The 26,174-nt window shown below is 35.2% G+C and overlaps 1 protein-coding gene across 4 annotated transcripts in view; it reads right to left on the reverse strand.

Annotated features, from left to right (window-relative positions):
* Positions 1-26,174, reverse strand: part of pod1 (coronin) — a 112,171-nt gene that overhangs the window by 30,557 nt on the left and 55,440 nt on the right. For all 4 annotated transcript variants that reach the window (XM_081751772.1, XM_081751769.1, XM_081751771.1 and 1 more), the window contains 5 exons: positions 12,254-13,043; positions 11,746-11,859; positions 7,936-8,106; positions 2,782-3,011; positions 1,967-2,157 (listed from right to left, as the gene is read on the reverse strand). In XM_081751772.1, the coding sequence (XP_081607898.1) occupies positions 1,967-2,157; positions 2,782-3,011; positions 7,936-8,106; positions 11,746-11,859; positions 12,254-13,043 (1,496 nt within the window). The remainder of the gene's footprint in view (positions 1-1,966; positions 2,158-2,781; positions 3,012-7,935; positions 8,107-11,745; positions 11,860-12,253; positions 13,044-26,174) is intronic.

Genomic DNA, 26,174 nt, shown 5'->3' on the forward strand with positions numbered 1-26,174 from the left:
TAATAATGCACATAGAGCCGTCAAACAAACAACTGAACTACCAAATCGTATGTGTAGAATGCAATAAAAATAGTAGCGACACCAGTAGCGTATCGTGAATATCTCCAACGGGGGGTCATCTGCAAAATTTGACATGGAAACAGGGGTTGGTTGTGCCTCCATTGAAACAAGCGCACAATGGGAGAAACGTCGAGAGGAAACACCTTGGCTTAAGAAACGTACAGACGCAACAGCTAGTAAGAGAAATGGATTTGTAGCTCATGGCTGTTGTACTTTTCTCTGGTTTCAAGACTGAAAGGACAAGAGCTTCACGCCATCGAGATAAGAACGTTTGCTCCGACAAGATGTGATTAAACAACTATAACCAATCCCTAGAGCAGTGTTGGACAACTCACTTAAGGTGCAGTTTAATTCGAGAGTCGTGAAGGGACACTACCAACTTCAATATTGGTGCTTACAGAAATTTCAAGGGTTGTTTTTGGGATTGTGAAGGCGATTAAACTCGATCGAATAGTATGCAGTCAGAGATAAAAGAAAAATGTCTGTCCAATATGCTGGCTACGTATGTGAGGTTAACCTGCATAACTCCGTTTGATAATACAGTGGGCACACTGGCAGCAGAACAGTGGCCATGTATGGAGCGAACCCAACGTTATACAGAATTCATAGGGATTCGACTATTAAAATATGTAACTTTTTTTCAATTTTGGCGATTCAAATATTTCATAAGGTACTACCATAGGCAAGAAGAATGCGAGTGAAAATTTTCAGCAGTTGATTTCGGCACACCATTATAGAACTTGGCGTTGTGGCCTCCGCATGCTGCTCAGCGTCGATGATAAGTCTGCTCAAATAGGTCTACAGCAGCACATATGGGTAAGTCATCTGGAGGATGAAACTCACTGAACTCCCGATAGGATAACCAATTATTTTTTTCTAGTGTGGCAGTCAATGTGTTAACTGACACGCCTATAATGTGCCTTGGAATACTAATAGTAAAATTATATTCATAGCATGATTTCAGCAACCAGTCCTGTTGCCTTCAACAGCTAGCCAATAATGAACAGATCCGGTTTCAAAAATACTTTTTACATTTTATTCAACTCAGTTCTTTTCCCCCGGCGGGAGCTCATGTGGTTCGGATTCCACGTTAATCAGTAGGTCCACGTCTCATATAGCCTCGCTGCTGAACGGTACGTTAAACTCAAAATCAACTCAACTCAATTAGTTCTTTTCCCACACAAATCCGCAATAAGTTATTTAAATGTTACAGATCACTACACACTAACGCACAACCTAGCATTACCAAACTAAAAACAAACCGCGATATTACTCTACGTGTGTTTCATTCAACTTTACTTTATTTGCTTTCAGTTGCTTTCTTCTTTAATTCACAAAAATACATTAATACAGACTTTGTTACCTATATAATTAAAAGTCACAGAAATTTGCGTTTTTGAATGATGCTGTTTGTAACTGAATGCCAGTTCTTGTCAAAGTTTTCTTTGTCCAAATTTAGCGTTGGACGTTTGAACAAAAGGATTAAGTTGAATAAAATGTAAAAATCTATTCATGAAACCGAAGATCTTCATTATTGTCAAGCTGTTAAAGGCAAACAGGTCTGATTGCTGACATCATAGTAGGAATTCAACAATCCTTTTAGGATTCTCACGAGGCGAGTTAAATTAATCTTAACAAAATGTGTCAAGAGTGTATCAGTGTTAAAGTATGAATTTGTATTACATATACACACATTTAATATTATTCAAATTTGGTTTATAAATATTATTGTCACACCACAAATTAATTTTTTGCGTTGTAAATCACATTTAAAAACAATCGAAGAAACAAATAATAAAATCAAATAATTAAAATTCCCCGTTATCTTAAAGCAAAAAAGTTTATCATTTCATGTAAGTAAGACTACTCCACAAAGGAATTAACACATGATTTTGAAATTACTTACTTGTCAAAACCAGTAACAACTATGAAGTTTCCATCTAGTGCCCACGTTACTCTCGCCCCTCTAGCACCAGTGGGTCCTTTACCTTCAGCTATAGGTTGAGAATTTGCTCGGGGTTCATATACTCGAAGCTTACAATCTTTGGACACGGTAGCACAATATATTCCACACGGGCTCCAAGCGAAAGAAAAGATCTGCAAAGTAAAAGGTCCACCATGGAGTACCTGTAATGTTTCACCTATATTTGGATGTTATTTCATATTTCACTTTTTAAAGTAGTTTTACAAAACACACTGAAAAAACGAAGTACAAATTAACTGATGTTCTAACGCATTAGCGAGATGCAATATAAAAATCCTAATCATTACGGAAGTACACAACAAACAGTAATTATCCTATAATTATAGTATTCTTTTTCTTTACCATTTACGTACACAACTGTACAATACTAAACGAATTACATAAATTGCATCCCAAGGAAGCAAATAGTTATCATCCATTATTATATCAACTGTAAATATGCAATAAAACATGAATCTAGCGTATTGAAATATGATTTTGTGAAAAAAAGAATGTGTTTAATGAATTAATGCTACATGATGTGCTAATCTTATGAGCTCACACTAAACATGTAAAGACTGGATCGGAAGAATCCGAAAATTTACAATAGAACTGTTGAGTACGGAGTCAAGCACAGATCTAATCAACCTTCAAAGATGATCATACTGTTTCATTCAATTTCCGTTTATATACTATTTTTTTTTATTTGTCCCTTAACATTTATTCCTCAAATCATGTAATTATTTTATTATTCTTACCTGATCAGTGTGTCCTTCTAACATAATTTTTGTTTGTTTTTCAATAAGATCCCATATTCTAATTGTCATGTCATATGAACCAGATGCCAGCACATCTTTAGCAACAGGATGGAATTTAATAAAATAAATTTTCTCCAAATGGCCGGTTAATACATCCTTCGGTGAATTTGTTGGTTCATGTAGTCCATCATCAGGTATCTGCCACAAACGGATCGTACCATCATCGCATGCTATGGAATAAAAATAATATTGAATAACATTAAACAATATAAAAAATAATTATGAACATACAACATAAATAAGTAATCTCAACATTACTATGAGCATCAATTTTTACTTACAATTACTATCTGAAATATCACCTATACCTAGCAATTATTATTTATTTTTGTAAATTCTTATTTAGTGTTTTATAAAGTTCTGATATGCTGATTATACCGGTGCCTTCAGCATTTACCCCAACCAGTTCGCATAAAGTGTTGTGGATATTAATAGTATTTAATTGCTAGTGTCTGACAAGACTTTTGCATTAGTGAAACACAAGGAATATGAACAGTCTGTCTAATTTTCGATTATTTTTCAGTCTCAGCTTTAGTATCGAATGATTTGATCGAGCATTGGTATATCGCACGTATACCCTTATTTCGTTGTAACGGTTCATTATTTGCATATTAAAAAAACAAAAAAGTTAAATACCGCAAATTCTTCTTCTCGTATTCTCTATGTACCGTAAACTGAATTTGAGTTCTTTAAATTATTTTTAATTGCAAAATAAGTTCTGTGTATAAATTGAATGTTTCGCAGTATATAAAGAAGAGTCAATAATACAGCTGTATGATGAAGAATTGTGTTATAAACCGTAACACTCTACTTACTTAATGTACGTGCGTTGATAATAATAATAATAATAATAATAATAATACGTAATAAGTTATGAAAGTTAGGTATTTCATATAGGACCGTGATATACAGCTGTTAGGAAATATGTCTCTACAAATGCTAAAAACAAAATTCTACTTAAAGTAAAAAATAATTATTATTATTCTTTCGCTACTGCAAATCTGACATAAAAAAACCTGTCAAATTATAATTCGGAAGATATGTTTTACGTTCGTCTTTGTACACATGAGAATCCTATTGTCGTTATTAGTTTTTCTTTAAAAAAAATCATAATTGAAAATACACTGAATAATTCTTACGAAACAATTTCTAAAATGTAAGGAAATTATTTAGCTAAATATAGAAATAATAACAGTCGTCGCTATAATCGGTTTTCAATAGTTATGAAATTCTCAAATTTTAAATACAGGGTGGTCCATAAGTCTTAGTATAGTGGATTATTTTGGAAACAAACATGATTAAAGCAAATCTGACTAGCGGAGGGCGCACTTGGGTAAAGGAGCTACCGATTGATGCATGCATGGTGAAGGGCGGCCATCTTGGATCCAGGTTATTAATTTTTTTTTTTTAAATAGGAAGGTAGGCGTGTGACACATCAATTAACACTTGTTTTTTGCAGGGGAATGCAGTCCCGCAAGCAGAAATGCGTTTATCACGTCCCGTTCCAAAGTTATGACACCCTAAAGTTGACGGTTTTCTGTTTCCCTGCAGGGCACTCACGCTGCAAGAAAGACATGACACTCCAAATTTGACAGGTTTTCTTTTCGTTGCAGGTAGAGCATGTGGCACTGACGAAGCAGGAAAGAATTGAAATCATCTTAATGTCTGAAGAAAGAAGCTGTCGTGTGACTGCGCAGGACTTCAACGCGCGCCACCCCGAAAGACTTGCAATTAGCCACAACATCGTTAGCTACATCATTAGGAAATTCAGTGTAACTGGTAATATTACCGACAGACCACGGTCAGGTCCCCCGTGAACCGTGAAAGATGAGACATCCACAATGGTCCTTGCTGCGAGTGTGAAAAGTACAAAGCGCAGCACAAGACAACTATCAGCGATAAGAGGCGTACCATGTGATTCCGTGATGAGGATTCTCCATAGAACAAGTGGCATCCTTTCAAGCTGCAGCTTGTCCACAACTTTTCAGAGGATGATCCAGACCGGCGTATGGAATTCGCCAATTGGGCTTTCCCGTGATCCGCATTTCCCAGCCAGCTTTCTCTTCCCAGACGATGCAAACTTTTATTTGGATGGGGAAGTAAATCGCCAGAATATGCGATATTGGTCCGATGCAAACCCACATGCGATCAATCCCTGCAAGAGCGTTACCCCTGCTCATATCGTGGTGTGGTGTGGCATATGGAACACGTCGATCATAGGACCCTTATTCATTCCTAGTACCCTAAATGGTGTCCGATATCTGGACATGTTACAGAAGTTAGTGCTTCCGTTGCTTCTCCGCCCTGATGCCACCTTGAAGCGATATTTTCAGAAAGATGATGCCCCACCACACTATGCGCTGCCTGTGCGGAAATGCTTAGATCTGCATTTTCCTGGACGTTTGATCGGTCACCGAGGCCCTGTGAAGTGGTCAGCCCGGTCGCCGGACCTCACCTCCTTGGATATTTTTATGAGGACACTTAAAACACCTGGTGTACCAGGAGAAAATTCGGGATGTTGCACACCTACAGGGACGTATTCAGAACGCCTGTGATTGCATCCCCCCGCTGTGTTGTTACGGGCTTAGGAAGACTGGATTAAGAGACTCCGGTTGCGTGTTGCAATAGACAGGCAACATGTGGAGCACATCCTGTAGGTGGGACTTTGGGGCGTCATAACTTTGGAACGGAACATGATAACGCATTTCTCCTTGCGGGACTGCATTCGCCTGCAAAAAACAGTGTTAATTGGTGTGTCAAATGCCTACCTTCCCATTTGAAAAAAAAAAAAACTGGATCCAAGATGGCGACCATCATGATGGCCGCCATTCACCACGTATGTACCAATCGGTAGCTCCTTTACTCAAGTCCGCCCTCCACTAGTCAGATTTACTTTAATTATGTTTGTTTCAAAAATAATCCACTGTACTAAGACTTATGGACCACCCTGTAAAATAAATTTCACATTTTCATACACGGTTGTGCTTAGGTGTTTACTCTCATATTTTATCAGATATTAAATTGCTATTTTCTGTACATGCAATGTTAATATACGTGTCGAATCAAAATAGATTTATATGGACCACCCTGTAAAATAAATTTCACATTTTCATACACGGTTGTGCTTAGGTGTTTACTCTCATATTTTATCAGATATTAAATTGCTATTTCCTGTACATGCAATGTTAATATACATTTCGAATCAAAATAGATTTATAATCTTTCTACACAAATCGTAACATACAATGATTTAGTGTAATACTAGCCCCTACATAAACAGAAATTTCTTACACTGTTCATATTCTATAATTCACATTTCACATTGCATTGCATGCATTTGTACCAGAAAAATCAAAGCTAATCAAGTCTTAAATATTTGTGGGAATTATTTTTTGTTAACACAAGCAAAGAACTGTTCAAAATAAAATAAAAGTATCCATTAAACTGTATTTGTATCGAGCATCGGCATGGGGAGTGAAGAATGGGGTTGACATGTAATAATAATCGAAAACGACCGATCTAGTATCCAATTCATGGTTTTCGGGGACGCTGAGATAAATTGTGATACATTCGATGCCGTTTAAGTCTAAGGACATCTACCATGCATATCCTAAGGGAAAATGGGGTCAAATACTTTTCATAAAGCTATTCTCCTCTATGAAGAACGGGCATTTCAGCTAGTCAAAAATTGCCTAAATAATTGCCAACACACCACTAGGCAGACTGTTGAAACAATGGGCTTGTCTACTGCAAGCGTTGACAGAATTACCACCAAGCACCTCAAAATCAGAGAAGTTTCAGCAAGATGAGTACCCACACTTTTAACCTTTGAAAAAAAATAACAACAATAAAAAATAAATTCAACATTATAGGGTATGGTCTTCCGCTTCTTCGGGAAAATTCAGATCCCTTTCTGGCTCGATTCATAGTAACAGATAAGAAGTGTCTACAGTCATCAACCCGTGCAAAAACAAAATTCCAAGTAGTGATAAAACCCCTCATATCCACCTCTAAACAAGGCCAAGTCAGCGCCCTCAACAGAAACGATGATGGCTACTGGTTTCTGAGATGAAGGGGTGGTGATGGTAGATTATTTTCCAAAGGGGGAGACAATAACTGGGGATTATTGTGCACGCCTCCTATGAAAGCTGCGTGATCATATTCGGCAGAATTGTTGTGCAAAACTGACACAGAGCGTCCTTTCCTATCATAAAAATGCTCTCAGCCACAAATCGGTCATCATCATGGCAGCAACTCATGACTCTGGCTTCAAATTGGTCAACCTAACTTATTCACTCGATTTGGTACTTTGTGATTTTTATCTGTTCCTAAACCTCAAAAAGAAGCTGGAAGGTGTAACTTCAACACCGATTATGATGTTATGCGTGCCTATAGAGAACATTCTGGACGGCTTCGACAAAATCTTTTTTACTAGCGACATGAACGTGTATGAACTGTCAGGGGAACTCCCACTGATATACTACAAATGACTCCTCAAGTACTGATTTCTTTCCTCTTTTTTGCTTTTCTTGTATTTTTAGAAGGTGGCAAAAGTGTAAGTCATTTCAAGCAAATTTCTCCGTATTTCTACAAACATTGCTTTCCACAATTATATGAATTTACCTCAGTCTGTTCTTTAATATACCTACAGAACGCTGCTCCGAAGCACTCTGCGTATGGGCTTTGGTGACTAGGCTAAAAGAGATGGCGATGATGAGAAATGAATGAAATGGTTGAATGAAGAAAGTAGGAGGAAACTGAAGAACCCCGAGAGAACCTACGTACACGCTGTTTGTTTACCACAAAGCTCACCTGGCGCGAGCTGGGATCGAACCAAGGACTCCATGCACCAGAAATGAACGCTCTACCACTCAGCTACCGCGGCTCCCTGTATAGGATTTTAATTGATCCGAACAGACCTGGGAACAATGAGTATAATTCTCATATAAGGGGAAAAAAGACCTTAAATAAATAATCAAAAAGAACAACGGACCTAAAAACGAATTCATTTACATAGAAACTTTTATAAAGGTTATGTGAAACCAACTGGATTTATACTAAAATTTGTTCTACCTTAAAAAAAAAAGTACTTACCAACTGCCAACCTCTTATAATCGAAGGGATCCCACGAGAAGTCCATGACATTTGTTCCATGTACAAGAGCCGGTATTACTCCATCCGGCAACCTCCCAGCCTTTTTCAGCTCAAAAATGGCTATTTTCCCTCCAGGTCCACTTAGAGGTACTGCCACTCTTTCAGGATTTGCTGGCAAGAAAAGAAAAAACATAAATATAGATACTTAAAATCATGTCTTATCAATTAATCTGCATTTATCGTAATTGTTAGTTTTCGAAATGAATAAAGACCAGTATGAGCATTTACTACTTTTAAATTAGGAACAAGTACAACTATTTGTCAATCAAAGGTGGACAAAATTACTTTATTTTAAGTATCTTCTAACTTCTCATGTATGTAATTATGTGTGCGTAAAACAAAATTTTTCGTCGAAGTGTCCAGCATTATCTAAGAAAGAAAGAAAGAAAAGAAAAAGTAACAAAGGAACAGATACACAGGTTACGGGATCGTCAAATTTACAAAAATTATTCTATGTTGTAAAATTACACTTTTAAAGTAACAATCAGCTTTTATTCATAACCTTCTGATATTAAAATTACGTATGATTACTGTTAATCATGTGTTTCCATTTTCTCTTTTCCAGTTGATCTCGGATGACCTAACAGCTTTTATGCCACAATTCGGGACTTTCTTTGTTCTAAAAGGAAATATCTATCGAAGTCCACAATCCGGAAAAATCAACGACATTATATCTAAGACAAAATGTAGGCCGAAAAATAAGAGAGAAGCTGATGCTGAGGGTAAGGAATAATCAAATTCACAAAACTTATTCAGTGTAATAAAATTACACTTTTAAAGTAACAATTAATTTTTATTCATGACCGTCTGATACTAAAGCTACATACTACTGTTAATCATATGCTTTTGTTTTCTCTTTTTTAGTTAAAGCCCGGGTAAAATGGTCATCTAACAACCTTTATCTTATCCCCCAACTTGGGATTTAGTTTTCTTTTCTTTGTTCTAAAATAAAATATGCATCAAAGTTCAAAATCTCAATCCGGAAAAAAAAAAATATAATTACTTGTATGTTTTTGAATTGATACCCAGATAGGCCTAACGTTAGGTATTCACTATATTTGCGTTTCTTGTGTGTGATTTTTCAATCTAGTACATGCTTTGTTATGCTGGAATGTAACTCCTGGTACGAACAAGGGGCTTGATCAACTTCAGTTGAATTTACCGAGGCCGCTATTTTTTTTTTTTCTTTCTTTTTTAAAGCGTTAATTGGAAACTAATGCAACATTATACTGTTTGCTGCTAGTGATATCGTATGTAACATTTTAATACCTTCTTAAGTTTTGAACACTCACATCATACATCTGTTTAATGCCCTTTTAACTTCACTATTTTCTTATCACTTGATATTAAGTGAAATATATATTTAAAGGTATAATGTGAAGCGCATTTAATATAAAGACAGATGTAATGTAGTCTAATTATTTTTAAAAAACGCTATCCGATGCTCTTTGAAAAACAATGATTTCTCATCCAAGTATATTTCAATCAAATGAACTCACGACTCTTGTTTGCCCATTCTCTCTCCACGCTACGTACGGTTTCAAAATTACGAGCTTGACAAAAAAAGTGGGCAATCAGATTTAAAATATATATATATATATATATATATATATATATATATATATATATATATATATATATATATATATATATATATATATATATATAAAGAATAAGCATGTAACAAATGAAAATATATATGTATGGTTCAGAAAGTTTGTGCTAAGTATTACGAAGATAGATGACAGAATATACTGGATAGGCCATTAGAATTACTAAGTAGCTGATATACATCGAGGATCTGGATTACTTCTGAAAACCAAATCACTATGGTAATCAGTAGATCGTGCAAATGATTTGAAACTAACTATGATATCATATATTTACTATCCCAATTGTATTGGAAAGTCTATTTTACATCAAACATCCACATTTAGCATATTAGCCCTTGTTAACATTACACCATAGCATATACTTCCGTGTTGAGTATCCAACACCATCTACTTCTTTCTTTTTTTCTTTCTTTTTTTAATCAACTACAGATAGCTTGAATTTTCTGATGTCGATCCGCGCCTAACAATATTATTAAGTTCCTTTTTCCTATAGTTGGGATATAGTATTAGATGGCAGATATGCACCTGAAAATAAATAAACATCTAACAACTACAAAAATGTTACGCATTAGCTTTTGTTCAGTTGAATTTAATGTTCCTATTCAGCACTGAAGCTATCAAAACGAAATTCTACTGCTTAACGTAGAATACGAAGCGCACACACCTACACTGGGAAACGAATTTATAACCATGCGTACATACAATTATATATACTAGCCACTTCACTTCTCGGCACCTTCTTACGCTAACAAATACGTGTACATCACTTACGTTGCAAGTTGTAAAATCAAAACACAATTAAATGACAGTGGCAAATAAATAAATAAATAAATAAATAAATAAATAAATAAATAAAAAATAAAGCGTAGTACTCACTGAAATATTTATAAAAACTAAGGAATGTTTTCGCGGATCACGGTTCTTATCATCAGCTTCAAAAAGTTTGAAAAGGGTAAATATAAGTGTTATGTGACGAAGTTTTGCAGTTCCTTCGAATTTTCTTTTCATCCCTTCATCTTTCCACATGTTTTTTAACGCTTAATTTTCACCTTCAAACTTTTTGAAGCTGAGATTAGGACCGTGATCCTTGAAAACGTTCCTTAAGGTTCTATATTATACAAGGTGTTTTAAAACAACACCGACAACGTTTGGGAGGTGATTCCTGACACCAAGATAAGACGCAAAGTATAGACCAACCTGGGTGCACAAATGCTTCCTTTCGAAGTTATACACTACCGAAAACATGAAAAAAAATAATTTTAAAGGTCCATAGCTCCAAAACGATGGGACCTACCGTAGTCGGGTCAAGACTTCACTCAGAAACTAATATAATATATACACTGTTAAAAAATACATATTTCAAAATCCTAAGGTACTCACCCACCAATTTTTATAGAGGGAGTTTGGCTACGGGCATATAATTCGAAGTACTCACCAACTACCTCTATAAAAATTGTTGCAGAAGTACCGTAGGATTTTGAAACATGGATATTTGGATAGGGCACTTACTAGTTCCTAAGTGAAGTCTTGGTCCGACTACTGTAGGTGGCATAGTTTTGGAACTATGACATCTAAACTTCACTTTTTCATGTTTTCGACAGCCTATTACTCCGAAAGGAAGTATTTGTGCACCCAGATTGGTCTATATTTTTTTGTCTTATCTTCGTGTCAGGAATCACCTCCCAAACGTTGTCCATGTTGTTTCGAAGGTATATATATATATTGCTCTGAGTACTAAGTTTTCTATTTTGTTTACTACTATGACTACCAATACTATTTGCAATTCGCACTTTTACATGACATTTGCCTTGAAATCAGGAAATAGTATTTCAAATCTGAACTTCAGAAAACCTACCAGTATATGACAACAATGCTTTTGATATCAAAATTCAAGGCAGAAGTACTCAATATATATCTTTCAGCTTTTCGAAAACTACATACAGTCCTTTAGAAGATATATCCCTTTTTAAGATTTCAACCTCCTAATTCATGTGATTATATGTCATTCGCATTATAAAATAAGCATATTTTTACATTAGATATCGGAACGAAATTCCTAATATTTAATCCTTAGTATCAGGTTTCAAAAAATTACATAATGTACCTCAGACAGAAAAAATGTCTTGTCATAACTTACCATGAAATCCATCGCATTCTCCAGGCACTTGTCGGCTAATATTCCTCACATTTTCTATGTGCGTGCTTTTATGCAAAGGAGTTCCTTTCAGATGCCGGAACTTCGATACTCGTCCTGCAATATAAAAAGAACTCTTAACCTGTCAAATTATCGAACTGTAAATTTATTGCACAAGCACTGCAGCAGATTGAGCTAAATCAAGTTATTTTTCAAAAAAGTACTTTCGTGTAGAATTTAACTTTTGGACTTACACCAAATGACAGGATAGTTTCATACATACATAAAGTTTCATTTATATTAAAAAAAAAAAGAAAAAAATGCAATGCTTTAAAATTCAACATTAGTGACTATCTGCCAAGGAAAATGTACTGACGGGTGCATGTCGGCACTACTTATTCTACTAGAAATGGTTTTGTATATCATACAATCAGAAACTCTCTCTGGTAGAATCAATAGTGCCAACATGACATGTTGTCTAATACATAAATTCAAAATTAAGAAAAGTTACCGAAAACAGTAGAAGTCCTCTTCGGCGTTGGGGTTGATACTGGTTCAATTCGTCGCTCCTGAGTGGGAGTGGACTTTTGTTCGAAAGAATGAACAGTAGCGGATTTCACCACGGAAGATTCATCTTGGTTCTCTGTGTTGGAAGATTTCAATGAATCTTTTCTGCGAACAGGCTGTGGTGATACATTGGGTTCTTGCACAGACGCTGATCTCTTTTCATACATTCGTCGCCTTTCAGCAATGCTTGATCTCTGAACGGAAGCTCTTTCAAAATCTTCAAGCTTTTCATCGTCCTCGACACCAGTTTCTTGATCTTGAACAGAAAGTATTCTATTTTCAAATAGTTTTCTCCTTTCAGCGGTTGTCGGTGTTCCGGATAATGGGTCATCTGATTCCTTATTTTGATCTTTGTCCTCTTGCGTAGCTGCAGCAGTTTTTGATTCATACAATTTCTTCCTTTCGAGTGTGGATAATTTGTCCAAAGGCTTTTCGTCACTTTCTCGTCTTTCGGTTACACCAATGCAACCAAAGTCGTTATCAATATCCGCACCGTCTGCAGCATCAGAATGAGGTTTCTCCACTGAATCCCTTCTTGGAGGTATTGGCCTTTTAACTCTTTCCTCTCGTTCAGCGGATCCTCCTGTTTGGACTTTACTGCTTTTTTGCTCATTGTCGTGTAAAGATATACTACCATTGATTTCAGGGGCGACAGGCACAGAAAAAACTTTATCAAATGAAAACGCTGTGGTGCTCTGAGAAGGAGGAGTGAAAGGTTTTGGTCCCAGTAATGGCTACAAAAGAATAAAATACATAGTAATGAGAAAACATTAAATCAACGAAGAAGCAAAAGAAGTGTGAAACCTGCGACTGCACAGAATTCATTAATCATAGAACTACATGGTCAAAATGAACATGTTCAATACACACATACACAATCTTTTTTTCTACGTCCAACGTAATCGTGCTTACCTTCTAAAACTCTGTAGCAAATAATAATACCATGTAAAACATTTGTTTATTGATTGTGATTAACAATTTAATTAATATTTTATAAAATTTGTATTTTTAAAATTCTCAGTAGAAAAGAATATGAATAACCTGAAATTCAAAACTAAGGAAACTCCGAGTTTATAATTTTTCTTTTTTAAAATCTTTTTGCTTGTTTTCACATTCATCAAATATTCTCTAACAAAAACTTTATACAGTAACAAGTCTAATTTAACAGTACGCATACTCTCTTTTTTTTATTATTTGATTGTAGTTTAATCTCTCTTTACAACACGGAACACACTATAACGACACGAGGTAAAATAAATAAATAAATAAATAAATAGAAAGAACAGAATACAATAATATGTGTGCCCTTCCCTGCCTTTGGAAGCTAATATGGTCTCAGTAGGCACATAATGGGCACACAAAGGAGCAGTCAGTTTGCTTTTACAGTCCAGCTTCACTATGTACTTCAGTTTAAGTAATACTTTTACGATAACATAAATATTTCGCACTTCCCGTTATGCACCACCAGTTGACGCCAGTCAAGTAATATGGTTCCCATCTAATATCTCAATGATCTTCAATGAATACCTATAGATGCTAATGTAAAGATAGGTGTTGGTTAGGTTCCTATTAAAACGAAATTTACTGTTGATGCAGGTGACGCTGAAATAGTGTAGGAGTCAAATGAGAAAAGCTGAAGCCATTTGAAGAAATGGATTTACGGAAGAGGATTTTTGTGTTCTCCAACTAAAGAGGTGCTCAGCGGTAATTATAGTACAAGCGACTTGAAAAGTTATAAAAGTAGACTATTCAAATTGATACCGATGCAATGGCAGTTTTTTACCATAAAAAATCAATCCCATTGCGAGTATTAAAAGCACGTTACAAAGAACTGTGAACGTTTTTCAATACAAACATAAATAATCAACATACCGTGCCAATTATGAACATTTCATTTTTCAATCAACTGTGTTGCACTTTGAAAAAGGTAACTTGTCACCAAGTTTTTCATCTAATCAGCACGAACACTAGAGGGAGATTCATTACAGCAAAGCAAGAAGATCATTATCAACCTATGTCCGGAACCCATTGTTTAAGAGTTATATGCTTTCAAATGCTCTGGGAAATTAACGTTCGAGATAATACTGCCAAATCCATATGAAACCTAATTATCACTTAAACGTTTAGATATATTTATTACTATTTAATTGGAAAAAAGATGACTTTATTGTGAAAAATTATAATGAAGATTGATCACAGTTGTCCGTTAATAAAAGTACAGCCAAGTTTTTTTTTTTTTTTTTCAACGTTGAGATGGGAGGATGTGGAAAAAAATTTACCACTACGACTTCTTAACGAAAATAGTGGAAGAATCGCAATATTGAAGTTATTGTTTCTCTGATGATTCTGTGCTTTTATAATTTTTACAGTGTAACTACGTACGAAATTAAATAAATTCACATTTGTAAGAGTAGAGGGTGATGAAAAAACCCAGCGAGATCCGAAATTATTCATGAAAATTAACAGATATTATTTACGAGATACAGAGGTAAGTTAATGTAGCACAAATAGTTTTAAATGATTTCAAACTATATTGATCAGGAAGGTTTGGAAATGTGTTACGTGTATGGAAGTTTTTTTTTTTTTTTTTTAAATCAATAGGCAAAAAGCTTCCAGAATTTTCATTCATTGGTATATTCTGTTCTTTAAAATTGGGAGAAGTACAATTTTTACAAGTTCGATGAATTTATAATATAGTTACCGAATAAAAGATGCGGACCATCGAACTGAACTTTCTCGTTCCAATCCTTAAACTAAATCATGCTGTGCTGCAGTTATTAATGAAATATTTGTATATAAAATAATAAAATCGCAGAAGTCGTATTTCACAAAACTGTCAAAAATTAACCCCAAGAGTAAACTACCCGTTGCGAATATTCTCATGGAAGTTATGCAACATTATAGGAATATTAATAAAATATTTATTTAGGAAATATGAACAAAATCACCTGAATCGTTTTTGAGAAAATCCCCGGAAAAAAAATCATCCCCAGGAATAAATTATCCATCGTAGTGTTTTTTAAGGACAAATGAGTTATGACATAAATCAGGTTACTAATATATATTTATTTATGAAATATGAATAAGATATCTCGAGTTGTTTCAGCGAAAATCGTCCGAAAGAAACTAACCAAGAGTAAACTACCCCTTCTCGATTTTTCCCAGAGAAATGACTTTATATCGCAGTATGGGGCTGTTACTCAAAAACTGATTTATGAAATATAAACAAAATCATTAGAGATTTTTTTTTTTAGAAAATCTGAACTTTTGATTATCAATCTTCAGTAAACTACCCTTATTTTAAGGGGTAGAGAAAAAATTGGAACACCCTCCCCCAGGAGAATCATATAAACACCTTACGTTTAAAATTTGGTCTCGATACGTTGAACGGTATGGCCTTTAGACGAATGTACATCAGGACGAACGAACGACCAGACGGACATATGTCGAAAAATAACTTTCCCGGTATGTACGGGTCATGAAACGTGTAAAGGGCCTATCCGGTTTGCCATAAATAAAGACCAGACTGTGTCACGTGATCAAGTCAAATGTCACATTGCGTGCTAAATCGAGTCTGAAGATTCCAACTCTAGATGTGAGATATTTTAAACACGTAACATCCGCGTGGGACGCCTCGGGTAATTCGCAGAAGATGCATATACTTTATCATTATTATTGATTTTTGACTTTTAAAAATATTCTATCCATATTTACCTTACGTGCTATACATCATTTTAAAACTCTTCATTATATCTTTGCAAATAAGTTTTCAATTAGCCATTTCCTTATTATAGTTTTTGAGATATGTGGACAACTTAATTTTTCATTGATTTTCCATTGGCATTAATGTTGATGTTCTGTGCTTTTTGACTATGTTTCATCCATGTTATGACAATTTGCTTTTGCAATATAGAATCTACATCGTCTCTTCTACATTTGAGCGGAATTTCAGCCATCTCCCTAGTTTGGTTTTTGAAATAAGTGGAGGAGTTATTTGTTTCTCATGGATTTTCCATTAATATTAATGTTTCGTGATTTTTTTTGCTATGTTTCATCCATTTCAGGACAATTTGTTTCTGGGATATAAAATCTGCATCGTCTCTTCTACATTTGAGCTCAATTTCAGCCATCTCCCCCACAAAGTCTATTCACATCACTGCAACCGGATAGGCTCTTTGTGGAAATCTCGATTTTTTTTTTTTTTTAAACGATGATATCTCCTCTTTTCGTTGCTCCAAAATAAAAATCACAAAGATAACAGTAACAGCTACACAATACCAATAAAGTAAATTAATTATTCGATTTAATACATATTTAAATCAACCAAGGGCGTCTATCTGTTAAAATTCAGAAGAAAGGAATCCTGTATTATTAGAGCAAAACAAAAATATTCTCAAAAACCGTCACGCGTGGCCCTTAAGCTAAACCCTCTCTCCTGCCTGCACTGATGATTTCCCTTAGAACTTAATCAACGATTATACACACACCAGGGTTGGCTGGTTTAAACCATGGTTTAAACCAAGGTTTAAACCAGCTGGTTTTTTCAACCAAAAAAAAAAAAAACTGGTTTAAACCAAAAAACAAAAAAATGTTCGTAAAAGTGTAAGTGTTTGTAAAATTTTGAAAAACATACATTTGTGGATTATCACGTTTCACTCCCGTATATTATTCGTATTATATTCAGACCTAAATTCCCCATTTATTACTCAAAAAAGATTATACTACAAAAGCAACATTTTTTTTACAAGTTTATAAATGTTTATTTTGTGATTTTTTTGTAGTTATTATTGTTATGTAATTGCAATCGAAGAAAAAATTCTAAATATTGTTTCGTTTCAATGTTTACTATTGATAAAATACATCGAAAATGCCGTACTTTGTGTGTGTGTGTGGAGGGGGGGGGGTCATACAGACCCCACGAGAGGCATTTAGTGAAATAAGTATCTTTGGTATCTATTTATGTATAAATGAGTCTGAGCCAAAATGGACTCAAATAATTCGAATCTTTATTCACTTTTCTTATTGATATGCAGATTAAGTCGGTGTGTTTCTTTAATTTGGAACAATAAAAGTTGTTGTTAACTACCTTGAACTAAATTAGTTCTTCTGTACCCCGTAGCACTTTGAAATTGTCCATATGTAATTCTGTGTAATGGTTTCACTTGTGCAACTGTTTATCTTTTTGTCCTTCTGAAATGACTCTTGACAGTTATATTAAGAAGCATGTAAAGATCAGTACAACGTATTTTTTTTTTTATCATGATTCCTTCGTGAGTGAGTCAGCAGACGTATCGCATTTGTGGCCAATTAGTCCTGGTTCTGAGTTCAAATGGAGGACAATTTCTCTCGGATGTAACTCGAGAAGCGGTTTTTATTCCGCTTTAAGCTTATGTGACCCCTTCCAGCATAACCCGGTTGTTGCATAATAACATCAAGGCGAAACAAACTTATTTCTGTCCATATATTATATGAATATATAGAGCAAATCATTTAAACCATAAAAACCTGGTTTAAACAAAAAAAACCTGGTTTAAACAAAAAAAACGTTTTTTTTTTTTTGTTTTTTTAATAAAAACCATGGTTTTTGCCAACCCTGACACACACCCATTTTCAATAATGCGATTGTACGACTGAAACGGGGGACACACTGACTCACTGAAACAGCGTTCACCTCACGTATGAGGGAACCCTGGTTCGATTCCAGACCATAGAATTTGTACGCTGAGAGTTGAACAACATCGTGTCCATAAATTTTATCGGGGTTCTCATGTTCCCTCCCATATTTCTTTTAACGACCGAAAATTAAGAGGCCACAACAAATTCACGATTTCGTTATTTTATACTAAAATATCGTGAACCATACAGCGTTGTAATTAGAACCAGAAAATACATATTCTTATTGAATAAAATAATTCAGTTAATTTATACTCGATTGCTGATGTAGGACAATACAGAAGTCAAAATCAGAGGAATTGCTTAGTAAAGCTATCAAGCTTGCTAGACCTATATCACATTATAACTCATCGCTTATATATATCATCATGCATTAAGCATTCTCTTTTGGAGTAACCGAAACATTCAATACGTCGAACAAACAAAAGTGTTATATTTTACAGTTTTCAATTTTATATTTCAACAACAGAATTACGTAACAAATAAACCCACAAGTAAAAAAAAAAAAAAAAAAAAAAATGTTAGTTTCCAGCTCAATGTAAGTAAATAACTACCCTGTCACCTTTTAAATGTTACGTTTGGGGAAGTAAATTGTGACACTATTAAATCAGCAATTTCATAGAATACATTACTTGAAGAATCAACCTACTTGTCTTCTAGCAAGCTGTTAAACTGGCTATTGCAAACTAGTATTCCATGGATTAATTATCTTGTCTACATTAAGCTCCAATACTTTGTGACATTAACATCAATGACTGCATCAATGGCTTCATATAACCATCAAATGTCTACACATCAAAGCACTATCATTACTAACAGCCTAGTATAAAGGTCGTTCAAGGTTGACCGGGACTTAGGAAACAGATAGCACAAGAAGCGCCAAACTATGTCAGCTTTTCACAGTGTTCTCCGTGCGCGTCGAGGCACTGTTGTCATCGTTGTGGCAGATCCCTGATTTCTTTGGCGTAGAAAGAACTTGGTTGTTGTAGCCACTGGAGGGCATCGTTCCGCAGTGCTTCATCTGTCGTGAACTTCTTCCCTCCCAGATGGTGTTTAAGAGGTGCAAACAAATGATAATCATTGGGGGACTAAATCTGGACTGTAGGGGGGATATGGGGCAGATCTTCCCAACGCATTTCGGCCAGAGTTGTTGTTGTCACATTGGCCGTGTGAAGGTTGGCATTGTCATGGAGAAGAATGACATTTTCAGACAACATCCCAGGTCTTTTCTTGCGAGCACCACTCAACAATGTGGAGTAATACTGGGCATTAATTGTGCTTTGTCCAAAAAATCCACATGGATAACACCCTTCATGTCCCAGAAGACACTTGCCATGATCTTTCCAACGGACGGCTGCGTTTTGCTTTTCTTGGGCGGCAGGGAACCTTTATGCCGCCACTCCATGCTGCTTCTTTTGGTCTCTGGGGTTGAATTGTGCAACCATGTTTCATCACACGTAATGATGGATTGCAACAATTCATCACCTTCGGCTCGAAACCGATTCTGATGATGTGAACAGCTTCTCTGCGTGTCCACTTTCGATCAAATGTTAGCTGGCGGGGAATAAATCTTGCACAGATTTCGCGGAAGCGTAAGTGGCCGTGAATGATTGTCTCAACACCCCCGACACTGATATTCACCTCGGCAGCAATATCCAGCACTGTTACTGGCCGGTCCTCAAGAAGCATTTGCTCAACACGTGTGATATTCACTGGTGTGACTGCAGTCGGGCGGATGTGTCCATGAACTTCATCTGTCACCGTCCTTCGCGAAACTGTTCACACCATTCGTACACTCTTGTCTGTGACATCGTTTGTTCACCATACTGTGCTTACAATCTTCTGAAAATCTCAGCTGGTTTAACTTTCTCCTTCACAAGAAATTTGATTACACACCGCTGCTCCACAGCCACAGACACACTGCTTGCCGCCATGTTCGCTGCAACTGTTGCGCATGCGCCAAATACGTCATGCCGGGCGCTAGTTATTCGAGAAGGAAAACATTACGTCACTTGAAAGTTTCATCATGATCCGGCTATTCACGGATTATTTATGTACGAAAATCCCGGTCAACCTTGAACGACCTTTGTAAATAAAGGGAAAATGTCGAAAGACAGTGTAACAAGCTGAATTATCTACCAGTCATTAGTACACATTTAAAGGTATAATTTCTCAAAAGTTCCCTGAATTTTCCCCATCCTTAACCCGCTAGCTCCCTTTTAACCCTCCTTTGCGAGCATTTACGTATCACACATCTTAGTTACCATATATTATCCTAGTCTGCTTCTTCTCTTTTATTTTATTTTAATCCTAAGATTACTTTCTACAAATAAGATTCAGTAAGGATTTAACTAAAACTGGCATATTGGCAAAAAAAAAAAAAAAAAAAAAAAAAAAAAAAAAAAAAATGAAAGCACCTGTATTTACTGTGTTACACGGGCCGACAACATCGGCACAGTGTGACGTCTGCCACAGTATTCCCTCCCCCCCCTTCTAACGTCACCCTTGTCCCACTTTCAGTTGTAATTTAATTAATGAGTACCATAGGAATGTTCGTAACACAATATCATCTTTGGATGTTATAATATCCTTTCAAAAATAGATAGATGTAAGTAGGTTTATCCTTCTTATTAAAAAAAAAAAAAAAAAAAAAAAAAAAAAAAAAGCGCTGGCAGCTTTGGTTTGGGGGAAAAATACTTCAGGCCCCTGCAGTTCTTCCATTGTCCATCACCTATGCACCCGCCCTGTTTGCGAGGGCAAGTGGGGTAGAGGTAGACATGGGGGAAATCAGGAGACTTTTGAGAAATTATACCTTTAAATCGGTACTAACGTCGGTGGATAATTCGTCTATTACAAATTTCTTCCGACATTGGCCTGGTTTTGCTCTTCATTGACTGGGGTATAAGGAATGTTACAAACCCTAAAATTCGAAACATTTTCCGTTAATATATTACTATATATGGGTGGAACCAAGGGAATCTGAAATGTTATCGGACAAGCAACAATTTTCTACTTACCGCAAAATAGAGAAAACATTATCACACGCATTAAGAAAGTATATTATAAGAGCTTTCGACAGACGCTTCGTCATATAGGAAGGAAAGAAAGACGCAGTTTAGTGTGACATGACAGCCAACTAAACACAGCTACTTTACCGCTATTTCTTTTCTTTCTACTTCCTCCTCTTCCTATCTGATAATCCATACAGTGAAAATGTTTATAGTGTACTTCTTCAGTGCATATGATTATGTATTCTCTATTTTCTGGTATATGTATAACGAATCAACGCAGTTATTACAAGAACGCACAGTTATTACAAGAAATATCTATTATAATATCAATAAATAAATAAATTTTAAAAACATAGCATACATGGTTAACACATTCTACTAACTACGCATACCTAAACGACCGTAATATGCCGTTGTTTGTTACCTTTTTTCGCTCGATTAAGTTATTAAAGTGGTAAAACAAAACCAGCCATGCAACAATTGCACTGCTATTTATGTTCCCTGATGCAGTCCAATTCTTTCTTTAAATAAACGCATGTGCACATTCAACTTACTGTGTACTGTTATCCCATGCATCAAAGTCCAATCACTCGCCATATTAGAGCATATTGTGTTGCAGAATTCATGCAAATCGTACGCAACATGCCATTTGTAAATTATATTTTCTTAAAGAATTATGTTTTTTTAAAAGTTCATAATTCATATTTAATCTGCAGATGTTAGGTTTTAACATATGGTGTTAAGTAAGTGTATTACAATTACTTAAACATTTTATGTAGTTCTTTTTAATTATGGTATTTATATTTTTGATATCTAGTGAGCATTTCGAAGGGAGTAAAAGGGAACTGCAAATGCAAGCTTTAATGCACATCTAGCTAAGTGTTTCTGCTAATATTGCAATGCACGTGGTTTCTCTCTTTCTTAATATTTTTCCTTCGCAACACTACCAATTTGATACAAATATCATTTGAAAGTGTGTTTCACTACAAGGAAAACTAATACTTTTGTTCCTTATGTATATAGTATGGAATACAAATACGTCCATTTCAAACATTTTATGCAATCACTGTCTGTAAAAAACCTAAATAATACTAGCTCAATTTCCAAACAAATAATACACTGATGGAAACGTATTTACGGACAACACGCATACGTTGTTCGACATTCAAATCATAGAATGTGTATGTGTAGAGAGAATACTGATTTTAGTTTACAGGTCTCAACACCTGGCACTATAGAGGGTAAGTTGCTGGTAGTTTCAAAGACGTCGCACAACAAGACGAATGTAGTTGTACGTGTGAATCAGTGTAGCTGGATTACAGTACGAGTCTTAAATGCATTCCTAGCATGCGGGTGGTCAACATAGTGTTTGAGTTTTTAAGGATTCTTTAGTTTCCCCTCATTCTCATTTTACCAATTTCACAATCTTTCATTTTCATTAATCAATTACCCCTTTTAGCCTAAAGGGCATAACCGTGGGATGGACACCAGAAATTTCATTTCATTTCTGCAATACAAGAATGACAAATAAAAGCCTATATGCAATTCAGTGACTTCTACCGTAACCGTATAGTGGAGCTGCGAGATGACGGGTGATCGTTTCACAGAACTGCCGCTCGCGTGATTTGTGAAGTGTCAGTGGTCCATCAGTGATATACACGATGGAAAGCAGAGGATTTCCACAGCAGACATGACACCAGCTTCAATACCACGGAGACGCATGCAGGAGTATCTAGTGTGTGTGCTAGTCACTAGATGACCGGGAAGAGCATCGTCGTGTTGGTGTCTGTAGACGTCCATCTATCGCAATACAGGACCTATATCTGGTACGATGTAAATACGTTACATAAGAGCTCGCCTCCGATCTTCAGTCAGGAGGAGTTGATTAGTGCATCGTACTGCCGAAATCGTCAATCCGGTTCTTCGATATCATCTGGGGGTTGCGAGATACCATCTTCGAGCAGGATAACGTGCACTAATAGGGCAAACCAATATACTCTACTCAGTATATATATATATATATACTGAAAGCTTCTAGCTTGCTAGGTCTTTGTATTTAACCCTATCAACCATGTGTGGATCATGATGGAGACGACAGGGCATTCTGACCACCAACCGGGCTCTGGCAACGACTCAATCAGCTAGGCAAGCGTGCGATACCCCATCTTAGATAGGTAATAAGCAACTGTTCACACGGCTACCTGCCCGGAAAACTGCTTGTGTGCTCGCTTGGAGTGTTTAATGTTCTATTACAACATGAGTGTCGTGTGTTTGTGTGTTTTGTACACCTATTATCACTATCATCTTGTTCTGTATCTACTTTGTGGTAGCTAAGTTAACCCCTATTGGATGTTCTTAAATATATTTCCAAGAGTGTATTTTTATATTAGGAAAGGAAGATGCTACTGAGCTGAAATTTGGGTATATCAATCAGCTAAAGTTTTAGAAGTTTTACTTGCTGGAGAGATAATTTGCTCGGAATTTTACTGAATATTTTTGTCACTGCCGACAGGTACGGAAAACTAATACGCAAGGTATCAGCATTTCAAAGAGTGTTAAATAACATACAAGTTAAAACGAGGTATCATTTGTCCTTCTCAAGCAACTGCATTGAGAGCCACGGCTGCTTCAATAAACTTCAATGAAATCATGAAAATGAGAAAAAGCAGCCATTGTCTAAGTATTAAATGGAAACATCTTAACGTGACAACGTTACTCATACATATCTTCGATCTTTATTACACAGGATGATTGTAATGTCTCAGACAGGGGATTTTATTTTATCATAACATGGCATTTGTGGGAAATACTTTCCATTTAATTACAAAGTGACCTATGCAATAATACCACGACTACCTAATCTCAATTTTATGAACTTTGCCTGCCATTGTAAAACCTGAGGTAAAATTCCGGGATCTGGATTGTTTCCAAAATAGGATATTACTACAACGGTTGTTCTACGTCCTCCATGTTGAAGAGAAGCAACAATGTTTTGTAATATACTATAAATACCAGCAAACAATGTGAGTGAAGTAAGATGTTGGCCACTGTATGCTGATACTTATAGTGTATTACAAACATTTCTTTTCAAGAAGTTTGATATTCAAAGTGATACTTCTTTTCTTTAAGTTATCTTTAAATAAAGGATACTTCATAGCTCATAAAAAGGAGACAACTAGCAAGATGTAACAAGTTAGTTGTTCAACTTATCTTTGGCAGGAATTGGACTGTAGATAATTGTAGAATGCTTTGCCAAAATGATTCCTAACGATAAACTAAATTTATGTAGTTTTGTTTTTAAGATCCCTTTGTAGCCAGCTTAGAAACAAAATATCTATACATTTTTTGCTTTTCAGAGATAATGAGGAGAGTTCTGTAAATCTGGCTAAGAGTTTAGTCAAAAATATTCACACATCTATAACAAGCAACAACTTCGAGAAGTTCAAAACTCTCCAGTAATATGTCTATAAGTTAACTCTAACACTATATATTTTGGCGACGAACTTCATCGATTACTGTATTGTAAATTTTAATATTCTGTAAGAACTAATAACCTGCGTTACAAAAGTTTGTTACGAATTTTTGAAATAATTTGGCACGTGTGAAAATACTCTATGGAGTTTAATTAATACTCTTGACATGAAACAATATTTTATTCATAACTTTACATTTAAAAATTACGTTAATTCACGTGTGCGGATTGACAGTATGAGGTAAAGTTTGGTACTATTTCAGTTCTTACAGCTAACTCTCATAATCAGAAAAACTAATAAATATTTTTGTATGATACGCAAAGGATCAATAAAATGTAAGAAAATAATCCATTTATTTCCTATATAGAAACATTTTGATTATCTCGAATTACCACAATACTTTCATTTGTCCAACTATTGATGCTTTCAATGGCACATCACCGAAGAAGATTAAATATTTTAACAAATCAATAAAACTTTAAATACAAGTAAAACTAATGAAATAAAAAAAAAAAGTAACAAATACAAAGATGGTGAAATTTGATATTTACAAACGTTTCATCAACGTTTTCTTATAAATTCAGTTAATATCGCATTTGCTTCTAACCGTATTTATCCAATCATAAGTTGATTTTTTTTTAAACTTTTCTTGGTTCAAAAAATGCCCTTCGGCTTAGAATTGATATCAACAGGGCCACTAAAGACGACGACACCTTCTACTGACAAAACAGAAAAACGTTCCAAAAAATATCACCATAAGCCAACGCAAGTAAATTTTGTCGCTGAGTAGACTCATATTTGCCAAGCCAGTGTGTTTTCTTCTAAGTTTTTAAATTCTAATTGTTGTGGATTTTAGTTCTTACTAAAATAAGAAATATAAATGTTATATTGCTCATGTTTGGATTTAACAGACATTTAAGTATTAACAGCAACAAAAATAAATTTCTTTGCATAAAAAGATTATTAATTTAGTAGAATTCATCAGCATTTACGAAAAAAAAAAAAAACTTCCGTATAGTTCACTAATTTTTTCCTTTCTTCTATTTTCATTTTCTATTTCCAGGGCGTTGGTATAATCGAATAAATACGGTGAAAGTACTTATTATCTTGGTATTTAGAGTAGCTTCTTTTCATTGATCAATTGATTCCAGACAATGGTTTTTGTTTTCCTTTCTGTGTGCGTATGCGTCAATGATTTGTAGCCAATATTTTCTCAAACTACCTAAATCTGTATTTATTTTATATTACTTTATTTATTTACTTATTCATGAAAGATGTTTTAAGAACTTGCCTTCTGTTAGGGAAATAGAACTTTTGCATTACTTTAATAGACAAATATGCAATGATAGCTTAGTCTTAAATTATTATGTAATAATCCACAAAAGGAAAACCATTATGTTTAGCTCCTTTTTCATATTCTTTGTTTCCGACGATAATGTTATTTTTTATTTCAATGTAAGTCTGCGAAAAACTGCAAATGGTTTGATAAACTGCTGCTGTATCCAATGGATTAAGAACGAAACTTCTAGAACATGTGAACGCTAGCACATAACAGAATCAAAAGCATGACAGAGATATTGGATCCTCCTGTTTCTAGATTATGTACATTTACAATTTAGCAACTATCACAAACTGGCTACTAAAGTAACGAAGAATAGGGAGTTTGAATGAGAACTGGACTCAAATCAAAGACGAATACCATAAAAGC

Source organism: Thermobia domestica, chromosome 3, assembly GCF_964235325.1.
Source record: "Thermobia domestica chromosome 3, izTheDome1.hap1.1, whole genome shotgun sequence".
Lineage (NCBI taxonomy): Eukaryota > Metazoa > Arthropoda > Insecta > Zygentoma > Lepismatidae > Thermobia > Thermobia domestica.